Below are 18,835 nucleotides of genomic sequence, written 5' to 3'. Positions count from 1 at the left end.
CGGCGTCGGTCCAACCTCCCCGCGTGATCCACGGCTCCCATTGGCGGCCGGCGGGTGTCGCTCACCGCCCGCCCTCCCTTCCCATTGGGCGGCCCCAGGCGGCGGTTGGAGGGCGCGGGCGTCAATCACGGTGCGGCGGGCGCCTCGCTCAATGGAACCCGCGGAGCAGGGCGCTGATTGGGCGGCGCGGCTGTCACCTCTCCAGGAGGCGTCAACCGCTCCCGCTCTGCCCCCTCATTGGTGAGGGGATGGGCGGGGCTGACCCTGTTTGCGCCAATAGCGCTGCAGCACCGCCTCGGGTCGCTGGCCCCGCCCCTCCCCGCCGCAGCGCCCGCTTCTTATTGGCTGCCGCGCGACCATCCCGCGTGGAGGCCGCGTGCTGGCAGCGCGCGAAGGGGCACGAGTGATCGTGTGCGCGCGGGCGGGGGGGGGGCGGGACGCCCACACCCTCCACCCCCGACTCGTGTCCCGCGTGGGCGGGGCCTCAGCCGCACCCGGGCGGCACCTGATCCCTGGGGGGTCACCTGATCCCGGGGGGTCACCTGATCCCGGGGGGTCACGGCCGTGTCATAGCCCTGACGTACCTGATCCCAGGGTCAAGGTCAGATCCCGACCCTGGGGTCACCTGACCCCCCAGTCAAGGCCAAATCCTGACCCCCAGTGTCACCTGATCCCCCCATGTCATCTGATCACCAAGGTCAAGGCCACACCCTGACCCCCAGATCCTGACCCTGGTGTCCCCTTTTCCCTGGGGAGCCCTAAAACCACCCCAATTCCCCCCAAAACCAACCCCCGCCCATCCCAGCATTCCGGGTCAGCCAGAGACTCCGCTCTCCCCCCGGCTTCATTTCCAGAAGAATTTAATCCATCGTCCCATATTCCCGGGTACAAGAATCACCAGAATATGCCCCAAAAAAGTGGAAATAAAAAAAAAAAAAAATTCCAAAAAAAAAAAAATTTATCCATTAAAATTCCTTCCGAAAGTCGGAAGTTTTGGGATTTCCAAATAAAAATGAATATTCCTTATTTCTACACAAATCTAGGAGTTTAAAAAAGGTCTATGGAGCTAGACGAGGAAAAAACAGGGAAAAAAATAACAAAATAATAAAGGAACAGTGAAAGTGGGGCGGGGGGGGGGCTGAGCCGAATCCTCCCAGCGCCGCCGCGGCCGATTCCCGACGGGAACGCCGGGATCTCCCTGCGGAATTTCCAGCTCCCACTGGAGTTTATTTTCTCCGGTGGGTCTCACCCGCTGCTCCTCTCTGGTGATGGGATGCGGCGGCGGGGGGAGGGAAGCGGAGTGAATCTGGGGGGATTTTTGTGGTTTTTTGGGGATTTTTTCTTTTTTGGAAAAAGCAGGAGGGAAGCGGCGGCGGTTTTTGTTGGTGGTTTGTTTTTTTTTTTTGGTGTGGGAAAAGGGGATTTTGGGCAACATGCAACCCCGGAACCGAGGGATTCCGACATCTACGCAAGACTAAATTTTATCGTTGCCTATAGAAGGAGGGGAAAAAAAAAAAAAATTAAAAAAAAAAAAAAATCGAATATACATTAACTCTAAGGGTCATATACAAAATCCACAGCGTTTTCCAGGAAGGCGGCTGCTCCCCGAAATTCCCCTCCGGCCCGGCTCTGCCCCGAATCGCCGCCGGCAAAGGCGACACCGTTTGTTCTTTGGGTTAAAAACAAAACGAAACAAAAAATCAAAAAAAAAAAAAAAAAAAGTGGGATTTTTGGGAAGCGAGGAGGAGGGAAAAATTCTGCCCCCTCCCCGTCCCGATCCGGTGCCGGACCCCAGCTGCCGCGTGTCTCCCGTGGGATCGCCGAGGGCTGTCTTGATCCATGTAGTGCTTGACTGGGGTTGTCCCCCCCCCTCGGTTTGTCCCCTGGAAGTTGGGGGGAAGCTCCAGAGGCAGCGATTGACCCCCCCCCCTCCTCTTTTCCCCCCTCCAAAAAATTAAGGAATTGTGGACAGGGGAAGGGGGGGGTGAGGATATTCCGGCGCCATCCGCGGTCGCTTCCCTGTGCCGGCTGCGTCACGGTGAGCCGGGATTTTGGGCGCCCGTTACTGAGCCTCAGCGAGGGTGGGAGGTTCGGGGGGGGGGGGAGGAGCTTCGCCCCGTAAAGGATCCGCTTTGGAGAAATTCATTTCCAGGATGTGTCGTTGGAGGTGCCGTACCCATTCCTCCTGGATGGAGAGGGGACCTTGGAATTCCACCTCGCAGAACCTACGGACACGGCAGCAGGTCGGGAATTTTAAGGGCGGGATGACGATAACCCCCCTAAAACGGAGCCACACCCCAAAAGGAGGGAAAGGGGATCCCACCCGGCCCTTTTCCCGCGGGCCCCACCTGCATTTGAGGGTGTAGATGTTCCCCACGAACTTCACCAAGGAAGTCTGCGGCGGGCGAGGGACCAGGGAAGGCACCGGCCTCATCCGCGGCGGCGGCTGCCGCGTCTCCTCCATTTTCTGCTGGAATTCGGCCCCTTCCTCTTCCCGGTGGAGGGGGGCGTCCAGGGGCCTCGCTTGCCTCCGCTCAAACTCTGGGGTAAGAGAAAATTTAGGTGGGGAGGGGGGGTGGGGGGGTTAGACTGGGGTAAGGGGCACCCGAGGTGGCACGGCACCGGGGCACGGCGCGGCCTCTCCGCTTCCAGCTCCCTGACGCCGGGAGCAGCCCCCGCTCATCGCGGGGAATTGGGTCTGTGGGGGGAAGAGGAGGAAAGGTGGGGGGGGGTCTCAGGTGAAAAAAACGCCCCGGTGGTGCCGGGAACGGGCAGAGGGGACAGGGAGGGGATTTTTGCCGGTGTTGGAGACCCCGTCTGGCTTCTCCCCCACTCACTGTTGATGTTCGAGCGTTGATGTTCCTCCACCTTCACCAGGGAGAGGGGGGATGTGATCATGGGCCGCTCGCCGCCGCTTCCCCCGTCGAGGATTTTCCCGGCGTCGCCGTGAGCCAGATCCCCTGCCAAGCCTTTGCTGAGAAAGGTCACGCCGCCGGCCTGAAGGCTGAGCGGCATCCGGCGAGCGCCGCCGCCCTCGTGATCCCGGGCGTGGGACGAGTTGCGGAATTTCTTCGTGAAGGGTCGCCCGCCTTGGATGTAGCTGCGGTACGCGCCGGCTTTCTGGGGTCGGTGTCGGATCCATTCGCTGAGCGTCTCGATCGGCGAACCGTTCACGCACCACTCGGTGACGCCGAACTGCCGGAGGTGCGCCCGCGCGTGGCTGGCCAAGGCTTTGCGGTTCTCGAAGTAGAGGCCGCACAGCTCGCAGCAGGCTTCGCTGGCTGGGGACGGGGGGTGGTGGGAGGCAGGGAAAATAAAAAAACAACAACAAAAAAAAAACAAACCAAACCAACAACCAAATAGAAAACAAAAGAAAAAAAAATTAAGAAAAAAAAAGAAAAAAGAAAAAAAGAAAGAAAAAGGGAAAAAAGGAAAAAAAGAAATAAAGAAAAAAGAAACAACAAAAAAAAAGAAAAAAACCAAACCAAACCAAACAAACAAAAAGAAAACAAAAGAAAAAAAAATTAAGAAAAAAAAGAAAAAAGAAAAAAAGAAAGAAAAAGGGAAAAAAGGAAAAAAGGAAAAAAAGAAAAAAGAAACAACAAAAAAAAAGAAAAAAACCAAACCAAACCAAACAAAAAGAAAACAAAAGAAAAAAAAATTAAGAAAAAAAAGAAAAAAGAAAAAAAGAAAGAAAAAGGGAAAAAAGGAAAAAAGGAAAAAAAGAAAAAAAGAAAAAAGAAAAAAGAAACAACAAAAAAAAAGAAAAAAACAAACCAAACCAACCAACCAAACAAAAAGAAAACAAAAGAAAAAAAAATTAAGAAAAAAAAGAAACAACAAAAAAAAACAAAGAAAAAAACCAAACCAAACCAACCAAACAAAAAAATAATAATAACAAAACCAAACCAAACAAAAAATAAAAACAAAGAAACAAACCGAAGAATAAAAAACCAACGCACAGGTGGGGCGTGAGCAGGCGACGGCACAGCGCCGATCCCGCCGCCGGCGGAGGCAGCTCCTCCGTGGGACGGGCAATTCCTCGTGTTTTCCAGCCCCGCCGGGGTCTGGCGGCCAGGCGTGGGGGGGGGTTGGCTGCCTTTTGGAGCAGGGGCAACGACGACAACCCCACATCTCCGCTCTGCGCCCCCCAGAAGCCCGAATCCCTTCCCGGCACAAAGCGGGGGGGGCTGCGTGGCCACCCCACGGCGCGACAAATCCCCGGGGTGCTCCCCCTCCCGCCTCCCCGCCTCCCCCCACTTACAGGTGTGCGCGGGTTTCTCGTGCACGGACTTGGCTTTGAAGGGCAGCTCGGTCTGGATGTAAGCCTTGTGCTTGACCTCGGCGTGAGGACCCAGCCGATCGTCCTGCAACGGTCGTTTGGCGGACAGCGGCGTCAGGAAACCGCCCTGGGGTTTGCTGGCGAGAGGCGACAACGAGATCTCCCGGTTCAAGGTGGAACCGCCGGGGTTGGGTTTCCCCGTCCGCCCGCCCAGGGGAGGCAGGGCCATGCCCTGAAGAATTTTTCCCGGGGACTTGGGGTCCGTCCCTTCCTCCCCGATGGATTTAGGGGGTTCGATGCTGGAGGGGTGGGGCTCCTTCTTGATAATGCAGGGTTTGGATTTCTTCTTGAGGATCTCCCGGAGCGTGTCGATGGGCGAGCCGTTGACCGACCACTCGGTCACCCCCATTTGGCGGAGGTGGGAGCGAGCGTGGCTCGACAAACCTTTGCGGTTCTCGAAGTATTCGCCGCAAAACTCGCAGCGGATGTCTCGCACCGGGTCGGCTCGGGAGGCTGCGGGGAGAGACGCGGGGGCGTGGGAGAAGGATCGTGTTTAACCCCCACCCCTGCCCCCTTCCGCTCCTCCCTGTCCGCAGCGAGGGGCCCCCCGACACCACGGCCCACGCAAGAGGATGTGGATCCCCTGAGCGGATTCCTCTCGCCTGGCCCCACATCACCGCGAGCCCTCAGCCCCTTCCGAAACGAGACGGCCGCCCGCGGCCCTGTCCCGAGGGAGCGCGGCCCCGCTCGGCCCCGCCGACGGAGCGGGGAAGGCGACAGCCATGGACTTACAGAGGTTCAAGGGAGACATCTCCTCCCGCGGCGACCAGGCTCGGTCGGATGGGTGAGGCTCTCCGTGAAGTCCTCCCGACATCATCTCCCGCTTGATTTCCACCCTCAGTTGATCTTGTTTGAGTTTCTTCTGCAAGGAGGGAGGAGAAAGGCCTGGAAACATCTTCCGGGCGGTGGGAGGTGGGGACGAGGTAGGCGATTGCCCCATGGGGCTGCCGGGTTGCTGGACCTTCTTGGTGAGGGTGGGGATGTGAATCTCTCCGGGTCCGCGCGGCTCCAAGGATCCCATGCTGCCCAAGAGGGTCTTGGCCATGGCTTTTTGCCCGGGCCCGGCGGGATTCGAGGCGCTGCTCCGCGGCTGGGTTCTCCGCTTGAGGATCTCCCGGAGCGTGTCGATGGGCGAGCCGTTGACGTACCACTCGGTCACCCCCATTTGGCGGAGGTGGGAGCGAGCGTGGCTCGACAAACCTTTGCGGTTCTCGAAGTATTCGCCGCAAAACTCGCAGCGGATGTCTCGCACCGGCTCCGACCCCGAGGCTGCGGGGAGAAAAAGAGAGAGAGAGAGAAGAAAGACTGGCGTTGCTCGGCAGGACGGACGGACGCAGCCTAAAATGGGAAGCAGGCTCGAAGGCATCAGGGTACCCCAGGGAAACGCAACGGCCGGGGGCTGCGGGGAGCTGGGGGGGCAAAGCCGTGGTCCGGAGCGCTGCGATAACGCGGACACGCGTGTCCCTTCCCCACTCGTTTCCCTGGGAAGCAGCGAATCTCGCTCGTGCCACAGCGAGGAGGAGGAGGAGGAGGAGGAGGAGGAGGAAGGGCTCTGGATGGAGAGACTCTCCCGCACACCGCAGTGCCGCTGGCATCGGGACAAACACCATGTGCCTAAAGCAGGAGCGTCCCTGTCAATCCCAGCGCCGGACGCTCGGCCCTCGAGCCGGGGCACCTCCTGCCTCCGGGAAGTGCCGATTCCCGCCCGGCGTGGTGATAAAGAGGAGGAGGAAGACAAAGCAGGAAGAGGTTTTTATCACCAAAACCAAGCCGCAACCTGAGCCACGTGCAGCAGAAACGCTGCTCCAGCGGTCCTTTCTCCTTTCCCGGGGAAGGGAGGAACCATCGGAGCTGCACCGGGATGAGGAAATCGAGGCAGATCCCTGCCTGGAACTGGGGCAAAACCACCTCAGCGCCTCGAGCCCGCACGGCGAGGGAGGCTCGGGCAGGATTATTTGGGTGGAGGGGAGATCCATCCCCGCCGCGGGAAAAAGCTCACCGGGAGAGGCCAGCCTGGCAATTTCTAAGCATGCCGGCACTTTGCTCGCGCCAAGCTGAGCAACCAGACCGAGTTCATCTACCCCGGCTTCGTTAGCAGGCAGCCCTAACGAAGAGGAATTCCGGCGTTGGCTACGAGAGAGGCGCAAAGCGTTTTTCTGTTGCTGCTCCAAGTCTTTAAAAGGCTGCAAGGATGAGCCCAGCCCAAACTCCGCGTCTTCTGTCACCGGCAGAGACGCGGCACCCGGAGAGCGTCTCCGCTCCGGCACATCCCCAGGCGCATCCCTCAGCTGCAGAGGCTCTGCCATCCCGGAGCTTTTCAGCTTGGGAAAAGCAAGACCGTAGCCGGGACGGAGTGATTTTGTAGCTGTGTGACTCTAAGAAGCCTGGCAGGGTTAGGAAATTTTTTTTTTGGAGGACTATCAAGCTTTAAAGCTGCTCCTACAAGGAGGGAAGGAGCGGATACAGCAGGACATCATCCTCTGCTTTATCGCAGGGAACGACCCCGCAACGCGCCGCCATTCCCGCCGGGGAAGATGAAAAGCCTGTTGGTGCTGCCAGCAGTGGGACGCTGGGTAACGAGGATTAAGAATCAACGAGCCAGAGAAGCCCAACAGCCCTTTGAGCTGTTGATGAAGATGTTTCCCAGCAAGACGCGGCGTTCTGGGAGAAGGCGGCAAGAGGCAGCTGCTGCCAGGAAAAGTATTTTGGTCCTGAGGTGTCGGAATAAGTCACCGACGGGGCGTGGGGACAAAGAGGGACATGGCAGCAGCAGGGCTGAGGTCCCAAGAGCCGCGGCGGCGCCTCGCCGAGCGCACCCACCCCGGGAAATGGCAGCGGGGAAGGGGCTGGCGCTGGCCAAACCCCCCGCGCTCCGGTGGGAGCCGGCCGCGGCGCAGGAGGGTGCGCTCCACACCAGCCCAACCGGCGCCCGGAGGAGGCAAGGGAAGCTGGGGAGAGAGATGTGAAGGGCTCAGAGGGCAGAAAGTCAACGCTTTTCCTGAAATCCCAACGGGAATCTCTGTTTGCCCCGTGAGGGAAGAGACCATCTCTCTGATAATTGCAACCAAACGGCACGTGCTTCCCCGGCGCGGCCGTTACTGAATGCCGGCGCCTCCACCGAGCCCAGCTGCCGAGCTGGGGGAAACTGGGAATTAAACTGAACAGGAAACAACCAAAAAGAAAAGAAACTCACTTAAATTAAGGGGTCCTTCCTCATCCGCCTGCGGCCACTGCGCTTTCGGGGAGCTCTGCAGAGGGCTCAGCGAGAGCTTAGAGCTCTTCTCCTCAGGGTTTTTCGGAGATGGGGACCCCGAAAGAGAGGGCGGCACCTTCTTAAGGATTGGGGATCCTGGTTGCGAGAGGTTTTTCGAGAAGCCGGGAGGGGATTTGATGGCTTTATTAACGGGACCGTCCGGCGGGCGATCGCCGGCCTTGCCGAGCGCCAGGAGCGTGGGGCGAGGGGAACCGGCGGTGGCGTCTTTGGGGGAGCCGGTTTTTTTGCCGAGGGTGGGAGACATGGGGCTGCCGTCGGGTTTGCCTTTTTGCTTCATCAGTTCGTAAAGCAAATCGATGGGAGCCCCGCTGCTCTCCGATTCGGCGACGCCGAGCTGCCGTAGGTGAGAACGGGCGTGGCTGGATAAGCCCTTGCGGGTTTCGAAGCAGGCGCCGCATACTTCACACGTCGTAAGGTTCTGGGCTAAAAAGAGAAAGGGGGGGAAAAAAAAAAAAAAAAAAAAAAAAAAAAAAAAAGAGAGAAAATCAGAGCACAAGGAGCGGCGTCCAGCCACGCTTTTCCCCACCCTAAAGGATCTTAGGGATTTTTACCACCCCCAAGCTTAATTTTGAGCACTGAGATGCTCCGCACACCCCTGCGCAGGCAGGAATACAGCAGGGAGGAGTGAGCAGAGCTGTGGGAGAACAGGGATCGCTGCTCTGAAGGAATCAGGTTTTCCCCACTGGAGAACGTTTTCCAGAGGGGCTTTGGAAGCCTTGGCTGCAATCAGTGAGCCGTAGGCAGGCTCCAAAGCCTGGCCAGCGAGGGAGAGGGATCTCAGAGTGATGGTTTTCAGGGAATATCGTTAATTAGGAGAGGAAGGACTGACTGAGGTGATTTAAGGACAGGGAGCGCGCGTCGGTCCTGGGGAGCTTTGAAAAGGTACTGGTGCCAGGGAAAGAAAAGCGACATAGACCAGCGACAGTGGAGTATAACACGGCCATCTCCTTCATTAGAGAATTAATTAAGCAAAAGGACCTGAAAATCCTCCCGGATTGGGTTAAACAAACACCTGGAAGCTCCCTGCTCTCTCCTCGCAGCAAAAAGCCAGCGCTCGGCTGTCGGAGAGGACAAGGAGCCGGGGGAAATACTCACTTTTGGAGTCCTGAGGCTCTGGTTTGCTCCCGGGCGGCTCAGGAGACAGTTTGGTCCCTATCCTGGTGGGGGGTTGATCCAGCTGCCCAGCGGGAGCGCTTTTTTTCGGGAGAGGGGGTGAACCCACCTCCATGGCCACCAGTTCTTCATCTTCGGGAGCCAGGACTGCCAAAAAAATTTGATCGTCAGCCCCCACGGGAGGATAACGCGGCCGAGAGAGGTTGGGGCTCGTTACGCGAAGGTTTAACCTGCTCCAAAAAAGCTCAAGAGGGAAAAGCAGAGGGAACGGGGCTGGCGGGTGCTTTTAGAGGGGGACACCCGCCCTGGTGGCAGGGGACACCCCGCTGGGGCAGCGGTGACCTGCCAGCGGGATTTGGGGGTGCTCAGGGATGGCGGGAGGGAGGGGGGTTGGTGGCATTTCACTGCAGGAGGGGAAACAGTGGCAGCTCCCTGGGGTGGCGACAGGGACATAAAGGTGGCATCTCTCTGCTGTGGGGTGGCAGCTCCCTGAGGGATGGGGGGGGGACAAACTGTGGGGAAGGGGGATACTGATGGTGACAGTTTCCTGCGGGAAGGGGGACAGGGAAGGTGGCAGCTCCCTACAGGGAGAGGATGGGGAAGGTGGCAGCTCCCTACAGGGAAGGGGGGACATGAAGGTGACAGTTTCCTGCAGGGAGGGGGACAGGGATGGTGGCAGCTCCCTGAGGGGATGGGGGGACACGAAGATGACAGTTTCCTCCAGGGAGGTGACAGGGAAGGTGGGAGCTCCCTCCAGGGAGGGGGTGACACAAAGGTGACAGTTTCCTGCAGGGAGGGGACAGGGAAGGTGGCAGCTCCCTGCAGGGAGGGGTGACACAAAGGTGACAGTTTCCTGCAGGGAGGGGGATGGGGACGGTGGCAGTTCCCTGCGGGGAGGGGAGGGCCGTTGTCAGCGCCGCCCGGGCCGGGGGGCGGGTTGGGGGCTGCCTCGGCCTCCCGGGGCCCCGCTTCCCACCCCGGGGCGGTACCAGGGCGCGGCCGAGATTTGCATCCCCCCCCCCTTCCCCACCTCCCCCACCCTCCTCCGCCATCGCACCCGGGATCGTGTCCCCCCCCCAACCCCCACCCCCCACCGGGGGGGCGGGGAGGAGGGGAAAGCCTTCCCCCCACCCCCTTCCACCCATCCCCAGCATTGACAGGAGCCGGGCGCGGCCCGTTGCGAGCGGACCGGGGGGCCCGGCCGAGGGGCTGGCGGGGGCCCCCGGGAGGGACAAAGCGAGGCCGGGGTACGGACAAAGGAGGGCGGCGGCTCGACGACAGCGGCCCTCGCCGGGTCTTTTTCCCTCTCCCCTCCCCTTCCCCGTCACGGCCGGGCCCGGAACCGGCGGCGGCCCCGGGTCGGGCCCGTCGCTGCGGCGGGGGGAAGGAGGCGGGGGGGGGGTTGTGTGGGGGCCGCGGGTGGGCCCGGGCGCGGCGGGGCGGGGTCGGCGGAGGGAAAGGGGCGCTCACCCGGCTCGGGCGCCGCCTCGGGCTCGGGTTCGCCGTCCCCACCCCGGTCCCGGTCCCGGGGTCGCGGCGCCGCCGCCGCTTTTGTCACTTTGGGCTGCGAGGAGGTGGAGGCCGCCATCTTGGCTCCGGCACATGCGGGGCGGCCGCCAGGCCGCCAGGCCGAGCGCCGAGCCGCGCGCGCCCGCCCGCCAGGCCGATCGGCCGAGCGCCGAGTGGGAGAAAGGAGAGAAGGGGAAGAAGCGGCGGGAGGGGGGGGGGGTGGGGTGTGGAGGGGGCCGGGGCGGGAGGATGAGCGCCGAGCAATCGGCACCCCGGGAAGTGGCGACAGGGAGCGCCGAGCGATCGAGCGGCCTGGGCTCCCCGGCGCCAGGCTCGGCTCAGCCCCGGGACCGACCTGCCCAGCGCCACGGGGCTCCCCCCGGCCCCTGCGCTGAAGCCCAGTGTCGCTCCGCAGTCCCACCCTCACACCTCCAGCTCGGCCCCCCAGCAGGGCCCGGCCGCCCCCCGGTCCCCTCACCTCACCGGGCGCTCCCCATCCCAACACGGCTCAGCCCAGCCCCGGCCGGGCCCACCCGGGGCGCCCCGGCCTTCAACCCTCCCCTCGCCTCTCTGCTGCTCTTTATTTCTATTCAAACCACTCCAATAAAAAGCAGAAGAGAAACAATTCGCTACCCAGAGGAGGGATATGGGGACATCTGCCACGTCTCCTCAAAGCAGGGGGTACAAATAACGCCTGAGCGTTCAGACCCCAGGGGACGGGAGAAAGGGCAGCAAAGTCTTGCCCGACTAAACAGACTGATAAGCACTACCAGAACCAGCTGAGAATTCCGGGGTTTTGGCAAAAGCTATTGCAAAATTACAGCAGGTGTTGGGAGGGAGCGAGCCCTGCAAAGGGAGATGTTGCACGAGGCGAAAAGAAGCGACGACGAGTCCTGATGGGACGGGGAAACGCTGCCAGACTGCGGTGGGAGGAGGAGGAGGGAACGTGGTGGGAAAACAAACAAAAACAAACAAATAAAAACTTGCGGGAAACCAAAAATCCACCTGGATTAGGAAACGCGACCCACCTGGATCGCAAAGCAACTGGAATCAGGGCAGACCATTGACCTCAGCGGAGAGGATCAATCCCCGCCAGAACTGTCCCCGTCCACTCCGGGCACATCAGGGTGATAAACCCAGCGCCAACCGAAGGAGCTTTTACCCCTAAGTTACTTCTAGAGCCCCAAATAGAAATGCAGAAAGACGTGTAATCGTCACCTTGGACAGTTTCTGCTCAGCCCCATCCTCCTCCTCACCTCCCTGGGGAAGGACAAGCAGAGTCCCAACACTACCACAAGCGTTTCCTCGCGGTTTCTGGGCTTAGAGTTGAAAATGCGCATTCAAAGCCGACCGATTTGGTCTGTAATTACACCAGGAAAACCCACATGCGATGGCAAGCCCGCCTGCCGTTCCCGGAGTGCATAAACAAAACCGATCCAAGAAGAGGCAGTGTGGGAAGAAGAGACAGCCCGCGAGAGCCACAGCTAAAACAAAACCAGACCCGCACTGGGCACTTCATTTTTTCAGCGTGGGGAAGCTTTGGAGGTTCAAATTCCTACTTGCTTTTGTGTTGGAGAACAGTTTAAAAAGGGGTGGTTTGGTGGTTAATCCACCTCCCGCCAGCTGTGAGATTAAAGAAGTCACCATGGGCCACATCCTGATATTTTTAGGGAGTTTGAAAGCCCACAGCAGTAACCAGAGGTCCCCAGGGGCTCCGGTCTCCCTGCAGTGACAACACGGAGGGTCTCATCCTGGCAGCTTTCGGGTGCTGGAGGTGACACATCTGCAGGGTAGCACAGAGATTCACGAGTCCTCAAACACCCACAAAACATCCCCACGCTAATTCTCAACAAGCCACGCTCAGAAGACGGGAGGGAGAAGCCCCTCATAGCAGTCAGCGACCTCACTGCACCTGGAAAAAAAAAAAATCACCAGTTGGGTAACCTGCTGCTTTAACCCGGATTCAAGGGATGATTTGTGGAGCAGCTGGTGCCGCTTCCGAGCTGCAGAGCTCAGCTTTGCCCCATGCTCTGAAAAAATAACTCCCCAAATTTGAGTTAAATCTTCCTGAAGAAGATCCAGCGAAGGCAACAAGAGGTACTGGAAAGGCCGGGACAGGCAGGACTGCCTGAGCGCTGGCTTGCTCCCGGGCTCTGTCGGCTGAGGATGGAAGTAGCTGTCTTTGCTGGCCAGCCTACGGCATCCAGAGCTCCGTGCAAGCCGATTCCTTGCCAAGCGGGGGGTTTTGCCAGCTCTCTGTCACACTTTGGAGCTATCAAATCATTTTAAACACGGTGCTTCCCCTCGCTGGCTCTGCCGAGGAGGACAGGCTGCTAACAAACCGCGCCTAAAGTTCCTCTCTTCTCTCTCTACCAGAGTGGTAAAACATAAAACCTCTCCTTGGCTTAAAGGAACTGGAGAAAAAACATCAGGACTAGGAGCTTATAAGGAATCGCTGTGGCAGGTGCAGGAGCTCAGCAAAATTTAACGAGGAGAGGAGAAATACCAGACATAGATGCGGTTCCTTTCTCCACCAGTATCCTCCTGGGATGTGGAGGTGGCTGTGAGGCTGGTTTCGAACCTGATGCGGTTGCAGTGCCCATGGGTATCCCTGGGTCATCCCAACTCAGGGCTCCCCCCCTTTCAACATCCCTTCCTCCAGCAGGTACAAACCCAGGTCTCCCCTAAACATCAGGAAAAGGAAAGGGGCGATTTCTCTCCTTGGTTGCCAAGGCTGAAAAAGGTTACCGCGACCATCTGCCTTCCAGTGCTGCCCCAAGGGATCCTCACTCCACAATTCCTGCGCTGAAAGACCTGGCTGAGAGATTTCACACCATCCCCTGTGGCCGTAGATGAGCAGCAGTGAAAACTGAGCTCAAAATCAGGCTAAAAACTGACGTCCGGCCTCCCTGGGGCGCTGCCTACCATCAGAAATCTTCAGAGACCAGGAGAAAAGACAGTATCGAGGGCAACGGCCCGCGTTATCCCCAAGCAGGGGAAGGAGGGAAGGGAAGGAGGCGGCCAGCGTGAGCTTTTCAATAACCTGGAACTCGAGAAAGGAATCAAAGACGGTGGAAAGTAGGTCAGGCTGCGGGTGAGCACAGAATGAGCACGCAGGGAGGAAAATCAGAAAGGCCGACACAAAAGGAGAGCGTGACCCGAGAACCGTAACACGAGGAGGGTCCTCAGGACACATTAACCCAGGAAAGAGGTGGAGGTACCTCCAACCCCCTCCAAACTCAACAGGACACGGCCCCAAGCAACCTGACCTGGCTCTGAAGTTGGCCTCGCTGGCAGCCAGGGTCAGGTATGGACCTCCAGAAGGTTTTTTTAACCTCCGCTCATCTGCAATTAACACGGCCACCACAGGACGGGCGGGCGCGCTCCTCCATGGAAAGGAGGACAAAAGGCCAATTCCACTAAGCATCTTGATTCCTTCACGGAGGGCATCCACAATTAACCAGAGGAAGCAAAGGTCAGGGTGGAAATCAGAGCTGCTGCTGAGCAGCGCTGAAGTCTTTACTCTCAAGTCAAAGTGTTGAGGAAGAAATGAGGCTCAAAAAAACCCATAAAACCTACAATAAGCATCCTCTTCCAACCCTAGCTGTGCTGGTGGAAGAGCCTCCCCCTTCTGATCACCTCCAGCCTCTCCACAGCCTCTTGCTGAGGCTCAGGCTGTGGTTGTCCCCATCCCAGGCACCACACAAAGTCACAGGCTCCTACACCCTGGATAAAAAGAGGTGGGGGGAGGAATCAAAGCGGCTGTGGGGTCTCTGCTCACTTTTATCACTGAGCAGACCACACCAGGGCTCCCCCCCAGACACCCTGAAAACCAATTCTGGAGCACTTGATGCTCAGACCCCATCCCTTTTTCACTCATTGTCCACTGGAAGGAGCTCTCTGTTCTCCGTGTGTCCTGGAGTGCAGCCCGGCAGTGAAGGATCTGGGGGCTTTTGGTTGATGGGAAGCGCAACCACGCGCCCGCACGGCCAAAAAGCACAGTGTAGCGAACCAGTCAAAAGAGGTGGCTGTCCCACATCTTGGTGTGACCTAACCCTGAGTCCTGTGAGCACTGCAGGGCTCCACAATCTGAGGAGGACATAAAACTATTAGAACGTGTCCAGAGGAGGGCAACAGAGGTGATGAAAGGACTTGTGAGGAACAGCTGAGGGTACCAGGACCGGTCAGCCTGGAGAAGAGGAGACTGAGGGGTGACCTCATTGATGGCTACAACTTCCCTGTGCTGGGGGACGGAGAGGGAGGTGCTGATCTCTCCAGTGTCTGGTGGTAGGACACAAGGGAACGGCTTCAGGTTGCATCAAGGGAAGTTCAGGTTGGCCATTAGGAGAGAGTTCTTCCTGGAGAGGGTGGTCAAGCACTGGAAGAAGCTCCCAAGGGATGAGGCCACAGCCCCAAGCCTGTTGGTGTTGAGGAGGAGCTTGGAGGACGCTCTTAGATACAGGGTTTAACTTTTTGGTTGCCCTGTGTGGACTCAGGACTTGGGCTTGACGATCCTTGTGGATCTTCCAGCCCAGGAGACCCTAAGAATGTTTCTTTCTGAAAATTATGCTCTAGAGAACAAAAAGACACTGTTCAGCCAAGGCAGGACCTTGTGTAGAAGTGGGGCTGGTCCCTACCGTAAGTCCTCATCCAGGGCCCCAACACGAGCAAGCAGCAGATGGAGGAGTCGGAGAATCATTCCCTAAGCTTGTGCCATTCAACCAACCCTCCTCCTCAAGACTCGCACCGGTTTGGATCGCTCCAGAAGACTCTGCGTGGGGCGGAAGGTCAACCAGCAGATGTAGATTCGCCCCTATTCCCAGCTGTGGTGAAACATCACTATCGCTGCAGGGGAGCAGAGCGAGAGGAGAAAGACCTCACAGAGCAGAAGACCTCTCAGTTTGGGACGGTAAGGGGGATCGTGGGGAGTTAAATCCACACAAAAAAAGGGGAGAATAGCCAAGGATGATGATGCCCAGCCTGCGAAAGTCTGGGTGACAGAGCAAGGTGAGGCAAGCCACGAGGAAGGAGCACTGCAAGCCGTTTGGGAGAGGATGCAATTGCCTAACACTTCCCACCGCCTGCCAAGAGGCGCCACGTGTTCTCCGTGGCGGCTGCCAATAGGTTCGGAGCCAGGAGATACACAAACAGCCTGGCTAACGAGCCAAGCCAGGCTTTAAGGAGGCGGCTGCAGCAGCAAGACACACCTTCACCCGTCACAACCTACGGGGAAAGCCACCGCGGAGTGCAGGGACCTGCCTGGAGGAGCCACCAACTCCACGGGGACAGCTCAGGAGCCAGCGTTCACACAGGAAAGGGTGGGGGGAAAGAAAACAAAGCAAAACAAAACAAAACACAGTTTCCAGACTTCTAAGCTGTTCTCAAACCGGACCAGAGGGAGTGTTGCAACCTCCCCCACGTCACAGCCCGTCCTGGGCCGGGCAGGAGCTGAGATAACCCTCCTGCTCTCCACGGCACAGCAGCCGGGACGTGTCCGACACGGAGCGTGGCACTGCAGGGGAGGGTTCAGCCATAGCGGGGAGGGAATCACCAACGATCGAGGGACTACAATCAGGACCAAAAAGGGGAGATTGAAGGATCTGGATCTACAGAAGAACAAAAGCTGTTGTCTCTGCTTATGCTGGGTAAAATGAACAATAGTGGATTTAGGTATTAAAAATATCAGAGGCCCCCTTGGCTTTCTAAGGGTGAGGCTTGGTGACGGCAGCGTGGATGCCGAGGGCGGCGGTGGAGCCCGGAGCAGCCACGTTCCAGTTGGTTTAGGTACTGTGGACTTGCCTGAAAGCAGTGGGAGGGAGCAGGTAACCTCTAAGATCCCCCCAGTATCTCAAAGCATCCTGGTTTTGCCACACACACTCCCATCTAAACAACCAGCGCAGCCAAGTGCAAGTTCTCGCCACAGACCCAAACACCTACTTCCTCCCTCTGACTTTTAGTTTTGCTTGAAGAGGTTTCTTTTTTTGTTTTTAAGCAAGCAGCCAAGGGTACGAGGCCAGCAAGGGCGCGAGCATGTGTTAAACCCTCAGCCCTTTCCCAACGCCGCTCTTTGTTTCTTCTTTGTGTCCCACCTGCGAGCAGCTCAGGCAGGGGAGGCTTCACCCCGCGAGGACCGAGACGCTCAGGTCTTGTCGTGATTTGGTGGCGAGCCCCAAGAAGGGAGAGCACCACCACGCTCACCAAATCAGGCTCCCAGAACCTGGAGCCAAATCCTCTGCCTTCGTTTCCCACTGCAGCCTCGTTAGAAACCATGAACCGCAGCTGGCGCAGAAACCCGTTCACAAAGCGCTCCCCGAAGAGGGGGTTTCTCCCTGCCCCCACGACAGAGGGGTTCGGTTAAGGGTCTACTGATATTCTGAGCTCTTAACAGCTCGAGAGGCATCTTGCAATGCCAGCAGAGACCTTCTGGCGGTTCGTGTGTCTGGAACCGGAGAGGAAGGAAGCAGGAAGCGGTTCGCAGCGAGCTGCCTGCAGATGCCGAGCTGCGACATCGTCCCGGGGCGCGAGCAGCGCTGCTGCTCCCCCGGCGCGGGGCTGCCGGCACCCCGACACGGAGCCACCCGCCCCGCGCGGCGCCACCGCTGACTTTTCACCGGATCCTCCTGCCGTTATAACTTGCCAGCGGCCTTTCCCTCCTTAAGGTTGCTTAAAACCCTCTGCGAATTACAGAATTTGCATAGAACACGAGCAGAGAGCATTAATGCTAAGCAGGTGCCCTTAAGGCAGCTCCTCGCTCCATCCCGGGAGCAGCGGTCGCGGCTTTAGCACGGCTGCAAAGTCCCACGCAAAACCAGGCAGCTCACTCGAGCTCTCGCACGTCTCACGAGCGATTTAAAGCGGCACGGGGACAAGTGGGCTTAAAAAAAAAAAAAAAAAAAAAAAACAGCTAAAATCCTCCTGGCTACAGATTTGGCATCCCTCATCTCCAAACGCACTTCGCTATTTGCTCAGCTGCTTCCCCACAGCCGTGCCCGGAGCAAGAGTTAAATAAATATTGCAACGCCAACGGGCGCCGCTTCGTTCCGAAATCGGTTGCGACAGATACTTCCAGCACGAAGCCGGAGCGCCCTGAAAGCGTCGTCTGGGGCTGGAAGCAAAACAAGGAGGGTTTCGACTCGCGGCGAGTCGTCTCCGCGAGCTTGGGAGCGTAACTAAGAGACTTCAGGCTTGGATTTAAATACAAAAGCATCCACCAATCGCTATCTCCACGTGATCCGCTGCGCATGCTTTGGTTACACAACAGGTTGCCGGGCCAGGGATTTTCAAGCTTTCCAAATTTACCCGTTTTCTTGGCATTGTCCCCCAAAGACACGTCTCGTAGGGGATAAGGAGCATGCAAGTTGAAATCCAGGGGCGCAGCTTAAGGGGGTATTTGAGCCCTTGCTCTTGTGCATGTCGCGCTCACCCCCCACTCAACCCACATGTCCATCCCCAACCTCATCTGGGTTTAAATATAACTCTGAAGCAGACCAACATCAAGCTGTAATTCAACTACTTTTACCTAGAAGGACAATTCTCAACCCAATTTCTCCCACCGAACACCCACCAGCATTTCAAGGCAACTGGAGATGGGTACAGCCAGGAGCAGGAGATGTTCCCAGCCCCGGGCCAACATCACATGCTGCAAAAGAACTTGAGTGACGTTGCCCGAACTGATAAGCAAGATCATATTTCAAGACATGACCCATTTTTTTTTTTTTTTTTTTTTTTCTTCCTAAAACTTCACATTGGGGACATTTGATATTAGATCCGCTGCGTTAAGAACTGCATTAACCTCTTCTCCAACGAGCGGTTGTTACCGAAGGGTGGCCACACTCTTTCTTCACTGAGATACTTTCCACCCTTCTTAACTACAAAATACCCAAGCCCTAGTTTTTAAAACAGCGGCGCTATCTGTAACTGCTTGTGCCAGTGAATTCTGGGCACCGGGAGACCTAAAAATTGCCGAGCGATAGTCACAGTCAGCAGGAGCATCCAGCCACTGGCAGCTGAAACCCAGCTGAGCCCTTCAAAACGCCTCTCGGTGGCATCAACCACCACCACGGGCTGGTAGCTATCCATCCTCCGAGGTTTGCCAGGCCAAGAAAGAAGAGTTTGGGTTTGTTCGCGTTTTAATTCGTGTTTGTTAGGCTCAAGACTCGTTCCAAAGAGCATGTGGAGCAGTCTGGAGAGCTGGGATTACAGGCTCTTTGATATTTCAATCCAAGACAGAGAGCTTCTCGCTGCAGGGGTGCATCTAACATAGGATTAGGCTGAGCAGAACCTAACGAGAAGCTGCTTCAAGGACTTGAAGAAGCTGCCAGAAGCACCAGGTGTCAGTAGGTGGTTGTTTTTCCTAGTGCACGAGCAAGTTTTTAGCCTTTGGAAGAATGAGCCTTTGCCAACTGAGTTTTGGTGCAAACTCAGTTTTCTGGAGCCTTGCAAAGGGAAACCTGGAAGCTGCTTGGGATGGGCTCTGCTCTGGCATAGGAATAGATAGTTGGAATGGTCTGGAGCTCCACCGGTGGAAGGGGACCAGCTCAGACCCCAATCCACATGGGAAGGGCCCTTTACGTTTCCCGCCCACGGTAACATAAGAC

General features: G+C 57.6%; 1 protein-coding gene across 6 annotated transcripts in view; it reads right to left on the bottom strand.

Annotated features, from left to right (window-relative positions):
- Nucleotides 1-843: 843 nt before the first annotated feature.
- Nucleotides 844-18,835, bottom strand: part of WIZ (WIZ zinc finger) — a 57,987-nt gene continuing 39,995 nt past the window's right edge. For 4 of the 6 annotated variants that reach the window (XM_042802811.1, XM_042802808.1, XM_042802809.1 and 1 more), the window contains 7 exons: nucleotides 8,712-8,876; nucleotides 7,536-8,039; nucleotides 5,075-5,611; nucleotides 4,265-4,795; nucleotides 2,838-3,281; nucleotides 2,349-2,541; nucleotides 844-2,225 (listed from right to left, as the gene is read on the bottom strand). In XM_042802811.1, the coding sequence (XP_042658745.1) occupies nucleotides 2,063-2,225; nucleotides 2,349-2,541; nucleotides 2,838-3,281; nucleotides 4,265-4,795; nucleotides 5,075-5,611; nucleotides 7,536-8,039; nucleotides 8,712-8,876 (2,537 nt within the window). In that variant the 3' untranslated portion in view covers nucleotides 844-2,062. Of the gene's footprint in view, nucleotides 2,226-2,348; nucleotides 2,542-2,837; nucleotides 3,282-4,264; nucleotides 4,796-5,074; nucleotides 5,612-7,535; nucleotides 8,040-8,711; nucleotides 8,877-10,199; nucleotides 10,334-18,835 lie in introns of those variants that run through there. The other 2 variants (XM_042802810.1, XM_042802813.1) reach the window with 2 other exon arrangements.

This window comes from Tyto alba, unplaced genomic scaffold (genome assembly GCF_018691265.1).
Source record: "Tyto alba isolate M040663 unplaced genomic scaffold, T.alba_DEE_v4.0 Super-Scaffold_4, whole genome shotgun sequence".
Lineage (NCBI taxonomy): Eukaryota > Metazoa > Chordata > Aves > Strigiformes > Tytonidae > Tyto > Tyto alba.
This window is presented reverse-complemented; position numbering and strand designations above follow the sequence as displayed.